Genomic DNA, 18,172 nt, shown 5'->3' with positions numbered 1-18,172 from the left:
ACGTCAGAGCGTGACGTATTTTTTACGGAATTAAAAAAGTAGAAAAATAATTTTTTTATTATTTATATCATAATTATATTATGGGATTTTACATTACACGCAGTTAACACTGTAATATAATGAATTATATTGTCTGAGTTTTTAAATTATTTTACCTGTTTTTAAAGCACTTCATGGTCTTGTATCAGCTGTCCAATTTACAGTATTTCCAATGGTTGAGCCAGTATGACCTCTCATGTCCTCCACAAATTTGAGTTTTATAACTTAATTGTACATAATTGAGGCGCACTTTTTGTTTGTATGCTCTAAGTCATTGCAACACTCAATGACAAGTGGTTCAGAGCGCTCACATTTTTAGATTCAAACTTCAGATTGTTCAGACGTTTGATTAGAAAATACTTGGGTGTCACTACAACAAATTATAGATTTTCTAATTTAAGCAGTTCCAGTGTAATACAATATATGTTAGGCAGCATGATAAAAGAAAATCATATAATACTTCATATACATTAATTTCTAGATAAATTATTCCTAATGTTGTCATTAGTAGCTTTGGGCTTATTGCTTAATTAAAAAGTCTTGGATATTTCCCATCAAAATAAATTCCTTGATGTTACTATTGAGTATTAGATGCATATGCATGCAGATGCATTACATATTTTCTTGTGGCAGCATTGTAAATAACAAGCTATACAGTCTGTATTTCCTATTAGTGTAGTGTTTTGCAAGGACTGACCTACTTGTATGGGTGTTTTGACTCTAAAGTTCTCTCCAGGATTAGCTGCCCTGAGTGAAGTGCTCTGCATAGAGATCCTGTCTTTTTTTAGCAAGTTATTTTCTTTACCCAACAAGGTAGGCTTTATGTTCAACCTAATCATTGAAAGAACAAGTAAAAGTCTTTTTAAAAATCAGATATGGCACATTTTGAAGTAGTAAATCTTCCTTTCTTTCCCAATACTTGTGTACTTGGCGATGTTTCTTATACAGTAGCTCAAATCTAATAGATTGTCTCTTTGGACAAGGTTGATTGGTCCTAATTTGTTGATGTTCCTGTGACTCTTTAAAAATGTGTGTTGAAAGTAAGTGAAGATGAAAGCCACACTACACTGAGGAAGAGAAGCTGGTGTTGCAACACAGGTGAACTAACACTTGTAGAATAAAAGTGATCAAAAGATACAGTTGTGTTAAGCCTGAAGCAGAGTGTGGTGAGATCTGTTATCTTTGAATTGTGGAATGAAGAAGGTAGTTTTGAGTTCAGAGTAAAAGTAAATGATCAACAAGATGTGTAAAAGTGATCAAATGGTTGCGAGTTAGAGTGCAACTTAAAACTCAGAGCACTGTAGCTTTCACCCATCTGCCATTTACGAGTATCCAAAATGACTCCAATTAAATTTAATTCATTTTAGTTTATTTTGCATAGAGCCAAATCACAACAGAAGTAATCTCAAGGCACTTTACAGTGTTTCAAGTTTAAGACCTTACAAGATATAACTGTACATAGAATTATATAGAAAACCCAACAACTCCACTTGAGCAGCACTAGAAGACAGTGGAGAGGAAAAACTCCCTTTAGAGGAAGAAACCTCCAGCAGATCCAGGCTAATGGTGGGCGGCCATCTGCCTCAACTGGTTGGGGTGAGTGGAAAGAGGAGAGAAAAGAGCAGCAGGCAACAAAAAAACAATGACAACAGGCAGCAAAAACAGCTCCACAGTCTTTCTTCTGGCCAACAAGAAAAAGAATACTGGGGATTGACATGAAGAGATATTTAATAGTAATAGTAATGAATACTTTATTGATCCCCTTGGGGAAATTGAAGCTAAGTTTGGCTCCCGGAAGTTATCACAAAGTCATGCTCTTCCTCTGAAAGTCTCCAGCTGTGAGCTTTGGCCTCTCAGTATGTATCTGAACATAGGCCCAGTTATGTAAGGAGGAATGGAAAATAACCCCTGTGCCAAACAGATTAGCAGATTAGTAACAAGATAGCATCCCAGCTACTTGATCCTGGCACATCACAGCAGTAATGTTGGCCTTCCAGCTTGTCCGAGTAGGCAGGGGACATGGAGGGTCAGGGCCACCATGGAATAGCACTATCATGATGTAACAGTAAGTGCTGCTGAGGGAGTCTGTATCACAAGTTTAACAGGACCAAAGTTTCATTTGTCTGTCCTTGTAGCTGCCATTAACATGTTTTTTTATGTAAAATCCAAATCTCCACAGTAGCGTTGTGGAATAAAAAGTTATTCTATTCAAAGATAATTGAATATAAAGCTAACACAGCACAAAATGAAAACATTCAAGTAAAGCACAAGTATCTCAGTTTTGTCCCATTCTCATAGATATAAAAAGAATCTTACTAAGATTAACTTAAGTAGTGAACTTTCCATTCCTGAGAATCACTGCTTCAATACACGTCACAGCAGGAGGCGGTGCCTGGAACAAACATGCAAGGATGCACAGCTAACAGAGGAACAACCTAGACTTGAGGGGGTGTGTAGATTGGATTAGGCAGAGGATATGACACTCAGTGAAGAGATGTGGGGAATTTATAACAGAACATAAATAACAGAACATTTTGGGGCTTTAGTGTGATCGTCTTAAATTCCTCAGACCAAATGTGAAACACCAGAGAGACAGGGGAAGGTAAAAACTCCTCAACTGCCAATAAGTTGTCCTTGAGCAAGGCATTTCATCTCTACAAGCCACTGGTTGCACTGGGCATGATTGTAATCAGCTTGCTATTTATTAAGTTAATCTGAAGACAGGTATTGTGAAAGCAAGGTCTACCTTATCTGATATTTACCACTAATTTTGCACAACAGATATACAGTATTTAAAAAAATGTAAAATCATTGCTAAGACTTGAGAAAAGAAAAGCTAAAATCTACATGTCAAGGTGAAAATCAAGGCCGTTGGTGTACCATCAGTGAGCTTGTTGCACCATCACTCACATTGAAAGTGTCACATATTGTTTTGAGTAAGGTTTAAAAACCAGCTAGTGAACAGAGCAGAGCAAAAGGAACAGATCAGGACACGGGTAAACAGTCCAGAAAACAGGTCAGAACACAGAGACTAGAACCAGGCGGGAGTAGCTGGAACACTACAGCTACAGAAACTCATTAGACAGTCTGACACAAACGTGAGGGAAAGTGACGGGCTGGTATACGGGAGAGTTTATCAGCGAATGGGAAGCAGGTGTGGTGGCTGAGAGCTGGAGAAAAACGAGGTGAGAAACAGGTGCACGATAAATGGTGATGGGAAGGCCCATTACACATTAAGCAAAACCTGTTTGAGTGGACACATGAGCACCTGACCTATCGTTTAAAATACAACTCAAATGAAAATACTCATTTCACATAACATGCTAATACCCAATTAGTTTTTTAACACCACTCTGCGCTGTTGTTCAGCACAGAACCTCATTGTGTGATGATAAATTAATAATTTGACAGTATTAAATGAGCTGTTCGGCAAGTTTACACTTGCATGAGCAGACCAGTGGCCCATTTCTGCTTCAGTCTATCAGACATTTTGCAAACAAATACTGAGGCCGAGGTCAAATTCTTGGCCTCATTATTTGTAATGCAAAGAAATGTGCTGAGATGTTGTTTTGCCCTATTTGTGTTGTTTTCAGTCACACACACTGATGGATCGCTGCTGTTTTCACATGACAAGCTTAGGAACAGTGTGACTTTAGTGAGAATTTGCTCAAAGAACAACAGGTTTCTCATAATTAAATATTCATTTATGAACAAAACACACTCAATAAAAACAAATGAACAATCAAAAAGTGACAAGAAATATGCAGAACAGTAAGACATAAAGCAAGATTAGACTGGTTATAGGATTAATCACATATTAGGGCTAAATGGAAGCATCATGCATGGATTATTGAATGGGGCGACCAGGCACAGACCCAAGAACACAAGTGTTCCGGGAGTCAGGGAGTTGGAAAAAGCGTAGTTAAAAGACGCATTTCATCGTAAAGCTTATCAGAACATAAGGAGTCCTTTTTATTGTTTGCAGCAGGTGCAGGTGCATCTGAGCCTGTGCTGAATCTCAGGTTAACACTGAGCTTCGTAGTTTCCCGGACAAACTGTCCCTCGGCTGTTCTTCATGACCTCCTGCGATGCCACGGGGTCACACATGAGACACTGGCTGAAAAACAAAACGTCTCTCACGTTTCAACTTGTCACCTCTATGTTATTTAAGACCAATGCTTCTGACCTGTTGCCCCGGCTGATTTCACTCCTGACACCGAAGACAAAAGACAGATCACGTGAACAGAATGGGACACTCTATCTCTGCTTCGAGGATGAATTATTGAGCAGGCGCTCTGTGGGGAAGGAGTGTTGAAAACTATAGCTGAAGAAGTTTCCACTTGTTGATGTACCATATGTTGAAGTGTGATCATGAAAACAGACCTGAACAGAGGTGTTATTAGGGCTAAAGCCTCCATTACTGAGGAAGGTATGTGTCTCAAACAGGCATTTATGCAGCCACCTGCCAGGGAGGAGTTTGGTTTTCTCTCTCTCTTGGTCTCCCTCTTTCTTTTAATTTCTGCTTTAAGTGACACAAAGAACATTTTACATTTTAAAACAATGCCAACATAAATGCATTAACGATGCTAAAGAATTGTAAGATGCACACGCCACACTGAAACATATTACATAGAGGAGAAAACATGAGATCTTCTGAACAGTCTATCTTCAGGTTTCATGTTTGTAGCTACAGTAAATGGTCTAATGTATCTGCTCTTGTTCTAATTAAAGTTTCCATTGTTCCTCTTTGGCAGCGTCTCTCCCACTGTGGGAGGAAATGTTGATTTACTCATGCGGGTAATCACAACAAACACAAAGACATACTGAAGTTCATGTCCAGAGTTTGCTATTGTTCACACTTCTTGTCTTCATGTCCACTGTGGTCCTAACTCACATGTGATTGTTGTGATCTCCAGACAACAGCGACAGCGACAGCCAACTGCTCTTTGCCAAATCTCTAGTGGAAGTGAAGCTGCTGCTGATAATGATGGTGATTGTCGGTGTGGTGATCAACGTCAACGTTGGACTCGGGCGTGCAGGCGTCAGGAAGGAGAAATTGTCCGCTTGTGTTCTTCAGATGATTTGAGAATGTTTACATGTACTTTTGTGAGTAGCACGGCGGATGTTATTTTACAGAGCAGCTTATTGTGTTGTCTCAGGGGCTGATCCACAGGGTGCGGCTAGATCTGTGTAGATACTGCGACTGTCCTCTCCATTAGCAACCAACCTCATAAAAAAGTAGATCATCACACTACATGATGTTTTGGAGAAGATGTGACTTAAATGATCCCGGTGCATTTGATCCTTTATTTCTTTGTTACTGGAAAAATAACATGCACATACTTCACATTTATATTACAATATTTACACTATGCACATACTGTAGTTACATACAGTAGTTATGGGACATTTCACACAATGAAGAGCCACATTTTGACCTTAAGTATGGCTGCTCTGTGCACTTACATTTAGCTTAAGTTATTGATGGATAGAGCTGGATGGAGCTCCGCTGCACTTTTTTCAAGAGCATTTCAGGTGCAAAATATTTGTTCTGCGTTTATTCAGACTGTAGCTGAAGGTCACTCTTTCACAGGATGCTCCCATTGTTCCCACACGTGCCACCTTGTTGGTCTCAGGATATTTCCTGCACATGACAATACTCTTTCTGACCATGTGATGCCTTCACTGAGAGCCTCGTTGTCCTCTCTCTCTATTCATACTCAGCAACTTCATAAGCTGATTGTCTGTTCTAATACAGCGCTGTAGGAGTGTCTCAGTGTTCCAGGTAGAGCTGTCGACGTGCCCTGCAGGTGACTCGATCTTCAGACACATGTCAACTCAGTCTCACTGCATCAGTTAATGAAAGCAGCAATAATCTGTCTGACCGTCAAGTGTGATCTGAGAGGACATCTGAGAGAAGACGACTATGTTTTCTCTAAGACAAAATTAATCCAGGTCTAAGAAACACCTGGTAAAATACAGAGCATAGCTGTTTTGACATTTGTTGACATTAACTGTGGATTTTGGGTCCTTATATACTCATGTGTGTCCCTTTTTAGACTATGTTCAATCAGTTAAAATTGCCACAGGTGGACAAATGAAAGCAAAATGCAACTGAGTAGAGTCTGCAGGTCCAAAAAAAAGAGAGTGAATGTTTTTGTTAATTAGATATTTAAGTTTTATTTTTATACAATTTGCAAAAACATATAAACTAATTAAATTCTAAATGAATGGGGAAAATGAAGATTTTATTTATTTATTTATGATTTATTGCATTTAAAATTCAATTTACAAACCAGTAAAATGTGAAATAACTGGAGAGGTGTGAATGTATTCTAACGTGATTGTACCATGTACAAATAAGTTTAAAAAACCTCTTGTTCTCCATATTTATATTTCTAAAAATTATTTAGAAACATTTAACATTTAGTCAAGTTTGTGGATTGATAAGGGTTTGTTTAGCTTGGGCTCAAAACCAAGTGGTTAAGTTTATGATCTTTATGAACAAATCACAGTTTGAGTTAAATAAACACTTCATCACAATCAGAGGATGTTCTTCACTGTGGTTACAATAATAACAATTAGATGGAAATGAACATTAGTCTCCTGTGTGTTGTTGACTCATACAATCTCCTCCAAACACAAATTTAGTCACTCTGAATACTACATCACTTAACTTCCTCTTTAGTTACTATAAGGTCACCTAACAAGAAAACTAATTTGGGTCATAATAAGCAGCTAGCACACAACAGTTGTTTTTAATGTTAATGGACAGTTTCAATAACATGCTCAATTTGTACATTGGCAGTATAAAATGTATATATTTAATTGCTGCAGTTCTTTCATACTAACGCAGACCAGTAGCAGTGGTAGGACTGCAGGATGACAGCCGTCCCAGGGTAATCGAGCCAGGAGCTGTGTAAGTGGGTAATCTCTCAGATGGCTCCATATCTGACTGTACATGCTGATGCCTCAATTGCCAACAGACCTGCTCTTTCTAAAAGAAGCCCATCCTGCCTCTCAGCTCTGTGCTTTGTTACATAAGACCTGCTGTCCCACTTCCACCCCCCATGCTGTATATACATACACAACAGTGGACTGTGGCGAGGCACACAAGACTTTTTGTGTAAATATCATAAGTCATCGTTCCTTTTTGTACATGGGCTCATGAAAATTTCAATAAAATACAGGCACTTACTTCCAGACACACATTCTCTATTGCAAACACTACAAACTACAGTAAGACAAATATTTCACACTCTTACAAAACTCTAACTGTAAATTAGAGAGTCAACAGAACCCAGTGCAAATACTATTACCCAACTACATAAGATGAGCAGGAATGCAGCAGCACTTTTATTGTCACTGGCAGAGCACTTAACAGTGTTCCCATGCCACAGCTTTATCGTTTTATGATGTCCCCAAAAATATGCATCCAGGCTGCAAGGAAGTGGCTTTAATTAGCTTATTGCACTGCACGTAGTGTATAGAGCACGAAGGCCACCCTGTCTGCACACGGCAAAGTAGAAAGCTATTATCCCCTGTGATTTTACTTATTAACTACACTTACATTTTAATCCTGAGGCTGAGAGGAGGGAGGTGAGATAAAGATGGATTTTAGGTCTCAAGACATTTTGTTATAAGATGGAAAAACGGAGACAAATTATGTATAATTTAAGTTTTAATTAGAGTTTTGGTAACTCAACAATATAAGCTACAATAAGCTGCTGTTGATCAAATGCAAGCAAGCTACTACTTTCTGGATTTTCAGTTTCACCACACCATCTTAACATGTTGTTGCTAACAAGTACAGCTGAGTCTGATGAATGCCATTAGTTCTGCAGGTATTTGACCTTAAACCAAAGTCACAGGAAGAAGCAATGGTTGTATGATAATTAAATGAAAATGATATGATAATAATAACAAGGTAAAAGTGATACAGCTGTTCCAACTTTAACAGCACATTCTGTTTGTTGGTATCATTATAGTTGGGACAGGAAGGTTCCAGCCTTTGTAGCTCAGAATGGTCCTTCGTGTGTGTTGTAGCTCGACAGAGAGGGTAAACAGGTTTTGACCACCTTTGCATGCTGCAACACGTTAAACACGTTTGGCTGTGTGTTTGTTTATCTGACATTAATAGAATTTTTTCGTCTTTGTTCTGTGTCATGTTGAGCTCGATTGTTTTAATATATAAAATGTAAGAGGTGTTGTTGTTGTTCTATTACACCTACCCCTGAGCTAACTTCACTGGAAAATGTCCTCACTAATTTAAAATTCTTTCCATCCTTTTAAGGACATTTAAAACTCATAAGTTAAAATCATACGCACACAATCATAACTATATTTACTGGTGATGAGCTTCAGAGAAGGCACACAGTCATTCACGTAGTTCCCATGTAAGACAATGGAAACCCAGCAGAGCCGGCCTAAATTAGCACAGACTCTCAGTGGCCTTGTTGCACCATTTTCCTGTACGGAGCAGTGAGCAAGCAGTAACACTGGAGGAAGGGCAGGAGATCGTGGGAACCGGCCTGTCACCACAGCCTTGGCCACGTCCTGAAGAAATCTGCTTCCACAGAGCGATATGGCAAACTCAGTGAGCTGCAAAGGAGGGGAACAGAAACCCGAGAGGAAGCTGGAGAACAATGAAGAAATGGACGTGACACTGCTGCTCAGCTATAGCTCTGGGTGGAACCCAGAAGTCTGTTGTACTGGAGTCAGAGCCGGTCTCTCTGAGTCTCATTGACAAAAATACAAGGCCCTGTTCCCACGACGACCTTTCCCACGCTGCTGCTGGTGTTGTATATTTATACTGTTTCCCTTTCACTTGTACACTGCGCGTTTGTGTTCCCTTATCTTTGTGGACGTGCTTCAGCTGTTGTTATTTTGAACTTGATCTGGGTTTTTTTCAGGCCTTTCAGCTGCAGACGTGCAATATTTATGAAGTTGTTTGTATCTGAGTTGATGTCCATCCCTGCACAAAGACATAAAGTGGGGGGGTGGGGAAGTCTGGCTGTATGGCGTTATTTCTGGCTTCTAAAAATATAAATACAAAGCGGTCTTAATATCTCACAAAGTCGTCTTTGTGTTGTTCTAAACAAGTTTCTCAGACCTGCTTAGTGTTGGTCCACATTTGTTGTTGGAAAATGCTGGAAATAGTCGCTATAAGTTTTTTGAGGTGTAAATTTCTGAGCTAATTTCTGAGTCAATTAAAAGCATATTGTTGAAGTTTTATGCTTGTTTTGGTATTTTTAGGTGAACTTGCTGTATTGCTGTGATGAAGGGTGATGATTCATTTCTGTCCACGTTAACCAAAGTGCTTCTGTTGCCTAAACCAAACCACAGAGGGGTCTTCAGATGCAAATCCTGGTCTCTGGTGACCAAGGACAAGTACAGTAAAAGCAATGGACATCCCAGTTCAGAAACAAGAAGGAATCAAAAGCAAAGCTCCTAGACTCAGAGGTTTTAAATGAACATGTTGGGGAAAGCTTGAAGTAGAGTAGAGCTGGTAGGAGTTGGAAACGGGTAACGGGTAGAAACAGTTGGCAAATGGAAATAAATCCAAGAATCAGCAATGGGCAGTTAACTAGCCACTGAAAAATGATGACATGATAGAGAATCTGGAAAAGAGGGAGTGAAACTGTGCTGGTACTAGAACTGGGAAGCTGATGAGGCCATTGGCAGTAGGAAACCGGTGAACAGATGGGTGTTGGGAATCAGGTGATCGGGTAAAAGCTGAGGTAAAAGCATGGCTGGCAAAACAAAACAGGCAGAAATAAATGAATGAACATTAGAAAAGGGGGAATGGTCTCAGAGATATTTTTGTACTATACTATAATTAAAATAATAATTTTATTATTTATTATTTTGTTTCATAAATGCGCCTACGTCTTAAATAAGCAACACAAAAAGGGCATTTAATCAGTTTTAAGGCTACCTATAGGAAAACTCTACTACTGATTAGTGCAGCTTTAATTTAACAGGTAGAAGCTTCACAAAAGATGGAGGAGCCAGAAATCTTTCACTTTTACATCAGGCGTAAATGCCTAACAGATATTCTATTAACATAAGAAGGAATATTGAGTAATGTAATCATAGCAGATTCACCCATCCTGTATCTGCTTCATTCATTTTGAAGGACACAAGAGACAAATGTATAAAATATGGCCCACTGGACCCTGAAATGATGACAGGATGTGGATATTTGGTGTCCAGTGTGACAGAATAACTCCACGCTTCGTGTTGTGATTCTCTCCAGTGTTCTTTTAATCTCCTCGACAAAGGCTCTTGCAGGAAGCTATTCCAGATATGTCCGGCCTGTCACGGCTTTTCCAGCAAAGCCAGTAAGTTAAGAATAACACTGTTTCACTGAACAATTCCCAGTTGCCACAAATAAGGCCAAACCGAACAAGAGAGGGTTTAACCACAACCACGGTTGTGCCGACTCCAGGGAATTCCTTCCATATTTTTCTTCTGGTGAGTCATTCGATGCCTGAGTGAATCTGGGCAAAACATGGCCTGCGGGACACCTGCTTTCTCGTCAAAATGTGTTGTTTTTTTCAGTTTAGCTATCTGATAGGATCTTTCTCTTCCGTTTATAGCTGTTAAAGCAAACATTGTGCCTCAGTGTTTCCTTTTATGACTTCAAATTCCTTACAAATGTTAACCACAGCCCATCTGAGCAAAAATACATGATATAATTACATTTTATATTAAGATAATGTTTCCAAATGACTCCAGTCATAGTCTCCACACTCCTCTGTAATTATGCAATTTCATACTAAACCACATCTTAAAATAAAGATGAACTTCTCCACTAGTAGAAGTCTTTTCACTTAGGGTGTGTACCTACAGTAATAATTGTACAGGAAAACATGCAAACATTACACAGTCGGTCAAAAGTCACATTTAGGGAATCTGTGTTTGTTTTTTCTGTGTCTGAGGGTTATGGAGCATGTCTGATCAAGTGTGAACTGAAACCCAAGCTGCCAAATCTGTATTTTTACAAACGGGAAGTGCATTTTTTAAGTAGAAAGGGGCACATGCAAACTGTATCTGTTGACTAAACATGAATCTACAGTACAGTCCAGACAAGAGCTGTGCTGTAGATTGAATAGTTTCACACATTTCTGTCTTCTGAAGATACATATCCACGTTATTTTCATAGACTGAATTACAAGGCCCATAATTATACTGGATAATCTTCCCCCAAAGGCCACAAACAACAACAATGAGCACATTATGAACTTGAAAACACGACGTTGACATATTCTGAGTTAGCGGGTTCTTCCGCCTGCAGACAGAGAATCATATATTGCAGACAAGATGGTGGACTAACGTTGGCCACAAGTTCTCAGATTTTCCTTGGACTCCTGAGACTTTGTTCAGATAATTTCCCAAAGACGAGTACAACCGGTGAGCAGTGAGATTATGTTTGGACATTTATTTAATTTGATCAATAAATCTGTCAGTGTCTGCCAGTAAACACTCATCAAAAACAGGCAAAGTGACTGTCGATGAACAATAACTCCAAAGTGGGATGATTCTCCAGAGGAACACAAAGAAATGAGAGACGTGTGTGTGTTAGCCCTGTATTAGCCGGGACAGAGCAGGGTGTGGCCGCAGGGCAAAGTGTGGCAGAGAAGAAAACAAACCATTAGAACAAAATGCAAGTCACCAGCTCAAGAAATGCAAGACGTCTAACAGCATGGTCAGTGAAATTAGCAAGAAGAGGAGCTGGAGAGTGAAGACAACCTGGCAGAGAGGGGTACATATAATCTGGGCAGCTGCAGCTGGGCATGTGTGGCTTGGCAGAACAGTTTCTACAGTTTTACAGTTTCTTTCAGCACCAATGCTGACTGGCTGTGCCCACAGAGGTCCACACAGCTCAGGTCAAAGTTCAACAAATTTGAACTTTTAGTGCATTGCCATAGAGTCACTGCAACACACCATGTATGCAATAATGGTGATGAGTGCACAGAAGCTGTTTTTCTGATGAGGTCAGCTGTGTTTAGGAATACCGCTCCTTCACCCAGAATCGTTCCCATGGCCTCTGTTTTCAGACACTGCTTCTAAAAATGGCTACTGTGGAATAAATTTCATTATATTACAATTATATGAGCTATTATCAGGGGTACTGTTTGGACAATCATGGATGGTATAGAGGAAGGAAAGCTAAAACAATTATAAAAGCCCATTATTGTTTTCAGGATTAAATTCCAGATGCAGTGTGAAAAACCAACCAACCGTCCAACCTTATCTCCAAGGTTTAGCTGCATGAATGCAAAACATACTCTACTACTCTACATAATCTACTGCTAATAATGACTCTGAAACAACATCCAGTCAAGCAGAATATGCTGTGCAAACATGACAGTATTCCTGATCTCAGCACATCTGCAAAGTATTTTAACATTTATTTGAATGTATTTATAGTTTTCATTTCCATTTTTCTGTAAATAACACATAACCATCCACGCTGCCCCGGTGTGGACGTCGCATTGAACAGGACAAAAACAAAGTGTCACGGTTCTTCTGTAAACCACTTTCTTTCCCCGGCAATAACGTGTGATAGAAGTGGAACAAACAAACGGAAAACCAGAGGACTCAGTTTATGTCCTCAACAATCCAGAATAGACAGAGAACCACGGAAATGTACAATTCCTCATTTTATTGCACTAAAATCACATGTGAAACCACAAGCATGAGCTGCCTCTGATCTGCAGAGGAGCCAGTATCTGGTGTGAGGGAGCCCTCTGCAGTTCAGATGCAAAATAAGGTTCATAAGCTGAATGTTTTCCTAATTTTCAACCCATTTTAATTATTAACATAAAGGATGATTAACTACTGATCCTACACATAAAGCTAAATTACTTTTTTTTCATACAGAAGCCTTTCTATCAATCTATTTTAGGACACTTGTTGTAGTCTCTGCAGAATGTCACTAATTTCTACGAATTTTTTGTTCACAAGGTCTCATCTAACCACTAGTTTGTGTCTCAAATTGAATTTTCCACAATAATAACATATATAGCTTATAGTTATAGTTAGTTGCATGATAGATTACAAATATACAAAACACACTGTATTCACAATATATCCTTTGTTGAGATCTTATAAGATTCTGACTTACTTCGTCATGTAATAAGACCCCTATGTCATAATTAAAAACAATTATGACAGAAGGCAGACTAATAGGAGTTTTTAAAAATGTCTTTAGTATCAAAACCATTCAATGAATGATGTCAAAGACTGCATTTGTTTTTCTATTTCTATTTATCTGAAGCACTTTGTAATCTCTGCAGGGAAAATAAGCATAATTTAAAATATTGTGTATTTTGTATTGTATGTATTACAACTGTTGTAACTCAAATATTTGAAGTACTGACAACTGGATTGGACTGTTTTTATATATGCCTAATAAAGTTACTGTAATATACTAGAATTACAAGTTATAAATGTAATTTTGTGATTATGCTAAGCCCTGAAAAACATTTATGAAGGTGCTGATTTTCATGCTTTAATTTTGATTTCTGTGCTGCTAGTTGTAACCAAGAGTAATAAAATTCAACCACACACCAGTTTAACAAAATTTGAAACCTTTATTTCAGATTTCATTTTTTCTTTTTTACAAAAACAAACAGCAATGAACAGTTAAGTGCACCTTGGAATGCTCGTTGGTAAAATGGACCCAAAGTGTCAGTGTGATTGCTCGAGGTTTTAACACTCATCTGGTGCTTAAGACGGCGGCCACTGAACTGAATGACCCAAGGACCTCTTCTCCAGGACCTCATGGCTGTTAGTGATAAAACAAGGTGGCCTGCACGGTTTCCCCCCCCAACATCCCCCCCCAGTCCTGTTATCCTTGTTCTCCCCCAGCAGAACTCTACTCCTTGGCCACAGCGAATGGTTTCTCCACCTCGATTTTGCCACAGTCGTGGATGGTGACGTCTTTCAGAGGCTTATCACGACCATCTGTCTTTGTGTTCTCGATCTTCTTCACCACATCCTGGAAAAGAATAAAAATATTAAAATGGTTCAGCAAAATATATATATATTTTTTTTTATTTAAATTTGTCCAAAGAAGATATATTTCCACTGTTTACACTGGGCTCTCTGGCATGACTATTGGATTGGATTAACTTTTTTATTTTATTTATTCTTTATAAATTCACTGTGTTCTGTAATGTACACCAAGTTGTCACCCACCACCACAGCAGGTAAAATCTAATTTTGTGGGAACAGTACATTATATTTATTAAGTTAGAAACTAAGTAAAATCTTTATCTGCAAAGTACCAACTAAACCTGCCAAATGTGGAGGAAGTAAAGTAGTACAAATTGATGCTGAAGCATCCCTACACAGTACTCAGTTGCAGTAATTAATGTGTTTGGTTGGCCTATTTTTCCGCATGCTGCTACATTTTTCTGATGCTATGTGTATGCATGATGCAAAATGAGTCACTTTACACCATTTACTGCAATTGCAGGTTGTTCTTATGTGTATAAAAATGTCATAACAGCAAAAATGTTGAAGCTGTTGAGAAAGAACGTTATCACTAGCACAGATGGCCATTTGCAAACTAGATGACAATTTCTTTTCATTCTGATGGAACTGTGAGTCATTTTGTACAATCTGTTACTGACGTCTGAGACCAAGCAGGCTGTCATTGTGTGCAGTTGCATGTATAAAATTAACAGAGCCATAAAACGTTGCTCAGTCTTCTTTATAAAGAATGATTCTGTACTTCCTTTGAGCTCTATTCATAGTGCACCTGAGGAGGGCTGAGGAAGGAAACTCAACTCTGCTATTTTAGTATTTGGCATCGGATTTTGTAGCAGGTTTGAGTCGAGTCAAACATACCAGATCACCTTTTTGACAGCAGCTAAATCCATGCTGGAGAGATCTGTTTGTTCAGTCACCATCATGCAGCTATGTCAGTTGTACCATAGAGACGGACACAAGTGTGTAAATAAACTTGGCCCTGACACTCACCATTCCCTCCAGAACTTTTCCAAAGACCACGTGTTTGCCGTCCAGCCATGGAGTCTGAACTGTGGTGATGAAGAACTGGGAGCCATTGGTGTCTTTGCCAGCGTTAGCCATGCTGAGCCAGCCAGCGCCGTAGTGCTTCAGCTTGAAGTTCTCATCAGGGAAACGGTCTCCATAGATGCTCTTGCCTGTAAAAGAATTAATTTGCACAATTTACATCGGCATTAGACAATTAGTTCATGTTTACCTTGTTGCACTGCTGCTCTGACCAACCTTTGCACATTACTTTGTTGTTGCTGCCAAATGTGTACCCTAACTTTATCTGATGACTTTTTGGCACATGTGAACAGTGAACAGGACTGTAAAATTATCATCACAGAATGACAAAGTGACACTTGAAAACAGCTGCCAACGCACAATTTAAGCATCTTTAAGTCTTGAAAACATAAAATTGTCTATGGACCATAAACATAAAACTAAAATAATACTCAGGTCATTTAAGCCTAAACACTCAGGAGACTGTAGCAAATCTTCTGAACTGAATAGAAATAAAGTAGATTAAGCTTAATTAAAAATAAAATGTACTAAGTAAACTTTAACCATTTTACATTTTGACAGCTTAAATGCTTTAGTAAACCCAAAAGTCCGTGTTGAAACAATTAAAGCAGTAAATGTGCAGATTTGATCTTACAGGGAAAAACAACGTCAAGTCAAAACCAAAGTGTCGGTGTCTGTCTTACCTCCAGTGCCGTCTCCTCTGGTGAAGTCTCCTCCCTGGATCATGAACTCCTTGATGACTCTGTGGAATTTGCTGCCCTTGTAACCAAATCCTTTCTGTTTGTTTAAAACAAAACCAAAATATTAACGACAGTTGAAAGGTCTGACAAGAATATCAGTTTCAAGTATCTGACATTTTAGGCCACATAAACGAGTCAAATTAGTTATTCAATGTTTGAAACACAAATTTGTTTTGGTTGAAGTAAAGAGAAGAGTAACAATTTTCTAATCAGCTATTTTTTAGTTACTGTGTGAAAACAAACAGATTTTGCACATATCCATTTTTCTCAGTAAATTTGGACAACGTTTTTTGTTTTTTGTCTTTTGTCTGCCGAGTACAACATAAACCACATCATCGCAGACATTTTTTGTGGCTGTTGCATGATGCATAAACTGTAGGACAAACACACAAATATGCTCTGGATGTCTCACCTCTCCTGTCGCCAGTGCAACAAAGTTGTCAACCGTTTTGGGAACAGTTTTCCCAAACACCCCAATGACAACTCGTCCAACATCTTCGTCTCCAATTCTAATGTCGAAGAAAACCTATAGAAGAGGTTAAGAAGTTATTTTACAGTTCAGCAACAGCTTTTTCTACACATTCAGCCAGAGACTGATGAACATCAAGTGCATCTTGTTTGCTAGTTTTAAGTTACCTTTTCCTATTGGAAAATAATAAGCTGAATAAGAAATAGTCTGTTTTAGATTAATCAGAAAATAAAAAGCAGATTTGTGGCGCAAGACACAATTTAAATGGGCAGGCCTTTATAGTCCATCTCGCTTTAATGCAAAACTGGCTTGCTGCCAGAATTTTAAACAAAGAACCTATGTAAACCACTGACAACCGGGTTTCTGCAGTTAAATGGCAGATGTTTAATAGTGAGAAGAATATTATTAAATTAGTCAATGAAAAAGAGGTTTGCATTTTATCCTTTACAGTGTTAATGCACTTTTCTTATTTCTTCTGTGTAAAAACATCTCCGTATAATTTTTACAGGCCCAGTTCAAAGCTTCCTTGCAACTGTAGACGTGGACAAACACAGACATAACATCCGCTGAGCCTCTCCTCTCCAAGCTGCAGACAGATCAGCTAGTTAAAGAAGGATTTGCTATTCAAATGAAGTCAATTAAAACTCCATCTTAAGACAATGTGGAGCATTTCGTAGAAATAACGAGAGCGAACGAAGCTGCTAAATTACAGCTAGCTGGGACCAGGATTAGCGAGGAGTAAAAGCGGTTTGTATGGTTGTCTGGCAGCAGTGGCTGAACTGGTTTCACGTAGCTAGTCATCCAACACGGATGTTAATGTTGTTAGCACCGTCAGCTAGCTAATGTTAGCCTAACAAAGCAGCTGTCAGGACCACATATTCTGGCTTTATTCGCCTAGGATGGAGGCTAGAGGCTAACTTGTGACGTGGCTTAACAAGCTGCTAGCATTAAGCGCTAGCTACGAGGAAGAGCTTTGATTTTCTGGCATGATCCACAGTGGAGCTAGCTAGCGAGCTAAAGCCTACCTTCGCAGTCACTTTGGGGCCCTTCTTCTTCTCGTCGGCGGAGGAGCCATTTGGGAAAGCGAGGAAAATGAGCGACCCCACAACGACCGTTACAGCTACAAGGAACTTCATCCTTCTCTCGCACAGTCTAACCATCAACAAGAAGAAAGTCAGCAGCCCGAGAGGACGGCCTGTTAGTTGTGCTACCTTTATATGAGCCGGGAGGGGGAAGGAGTGTGGAGTCCGGGGGTGGAGACTGCGACGGCGGCCGCTCGACGGTCCAGGCTTCGCCGCGTCCTCCGCTCCACTGGGAACGGACGTCAACAGAGACGCACGGAGCGCTGATTGGTTACGTAGCTGTGCGTGTCGGCCAATCAGATGCAGACGCGTAACAGCGCTCGGTCAAAGCCCCAGAACATGTTTAAATTTAATCATTGTTGAATCAAGTCAAATAAAGTTTAATAGTAATTATTACACTTACAGTGAATTTACAGGCAATTGTAAGTTCTGACTAGTGAGGAGGCTAAAAGACAGATGCTTTAAAAATGACGTTTGTCGGCAGAACAGATTTTCATAGTATAGAAAGGCTCAGAGCTGGATGTTGTTTCTGAGGACGCTCAGGTCCGTCAACGTCTGCAGCTGCGGATGTTCTATTATACTGTGGTGGCCAGTGTCATCTTCTATGCTGTGGTCTGCAACATGAAGGTGGCAAACACTAACAGGCTGAACAAACTGATCAGGAGGGCTGGAGCTGGATCCTCTACGTGGTGTAGATGAGAGGAGGATGCTGTCCAAACTACTCTCAATCCTGGACACTCTCTCCCAGCCACTACACAGTGTGATGGCAGCCAAAGGCTGAACATGAAGTGCTC

The 18,172-nt window shown here is 39.4% G+C and overlaps 1 protein-coding gene across 1 annotated transcript; it reads right to left on the bottom strand.

Moving 5' to 3' along the window:
* Window positions 1-13,620: 13,620 nt before the first annotated feature.
* Window positions 13,621-17,577, bottom strand: ppib (peptidylprolyl isomerase B (cyclophilin B)). The gene is made up of 5 exons (XM_026365517.2): window positions 17,322-17,577; window positions 16,240-16,353; window positions 15,771-15,864; window positions 15,034-15,218; window positions 13,621-14,047 (listed from the first exon to the last, which is right to left on the bottom strand). Exons 1-5 carry the CDS (start codon window positions 17,454-17,456, stop codon window positions 13,925-13,927), a joined length of 651 nt encoding a protein of 216 aa, XP_026221302.1. The 5' UTR covers window positions 17,457-17,577; the 3' UTR covers window positions 13,621-13,924.
* Window positions 17,578-18,172: the final 595 nt, after the last annotated feature.

The sequence above is a fragment of the Anabas testudineus genome, chromosome 6, assembly GCF_900324465.2.
Source record: "Anabas testudineus chromosome 6, fAnaTes1.2, whole genome shotgun sequence".
Taxonomy (NCBI): domain Eukaryota; kingdom Metazoa; phylum Chordata; class Actinopteri; order Anabantiformes; family Anabantidae; genus Anabas; species Anabas testudineus.
Note: the sequence above shows the minus strand (reverse complement) of the source record. Positions and strands in the feature narration are given on the sequence as shown.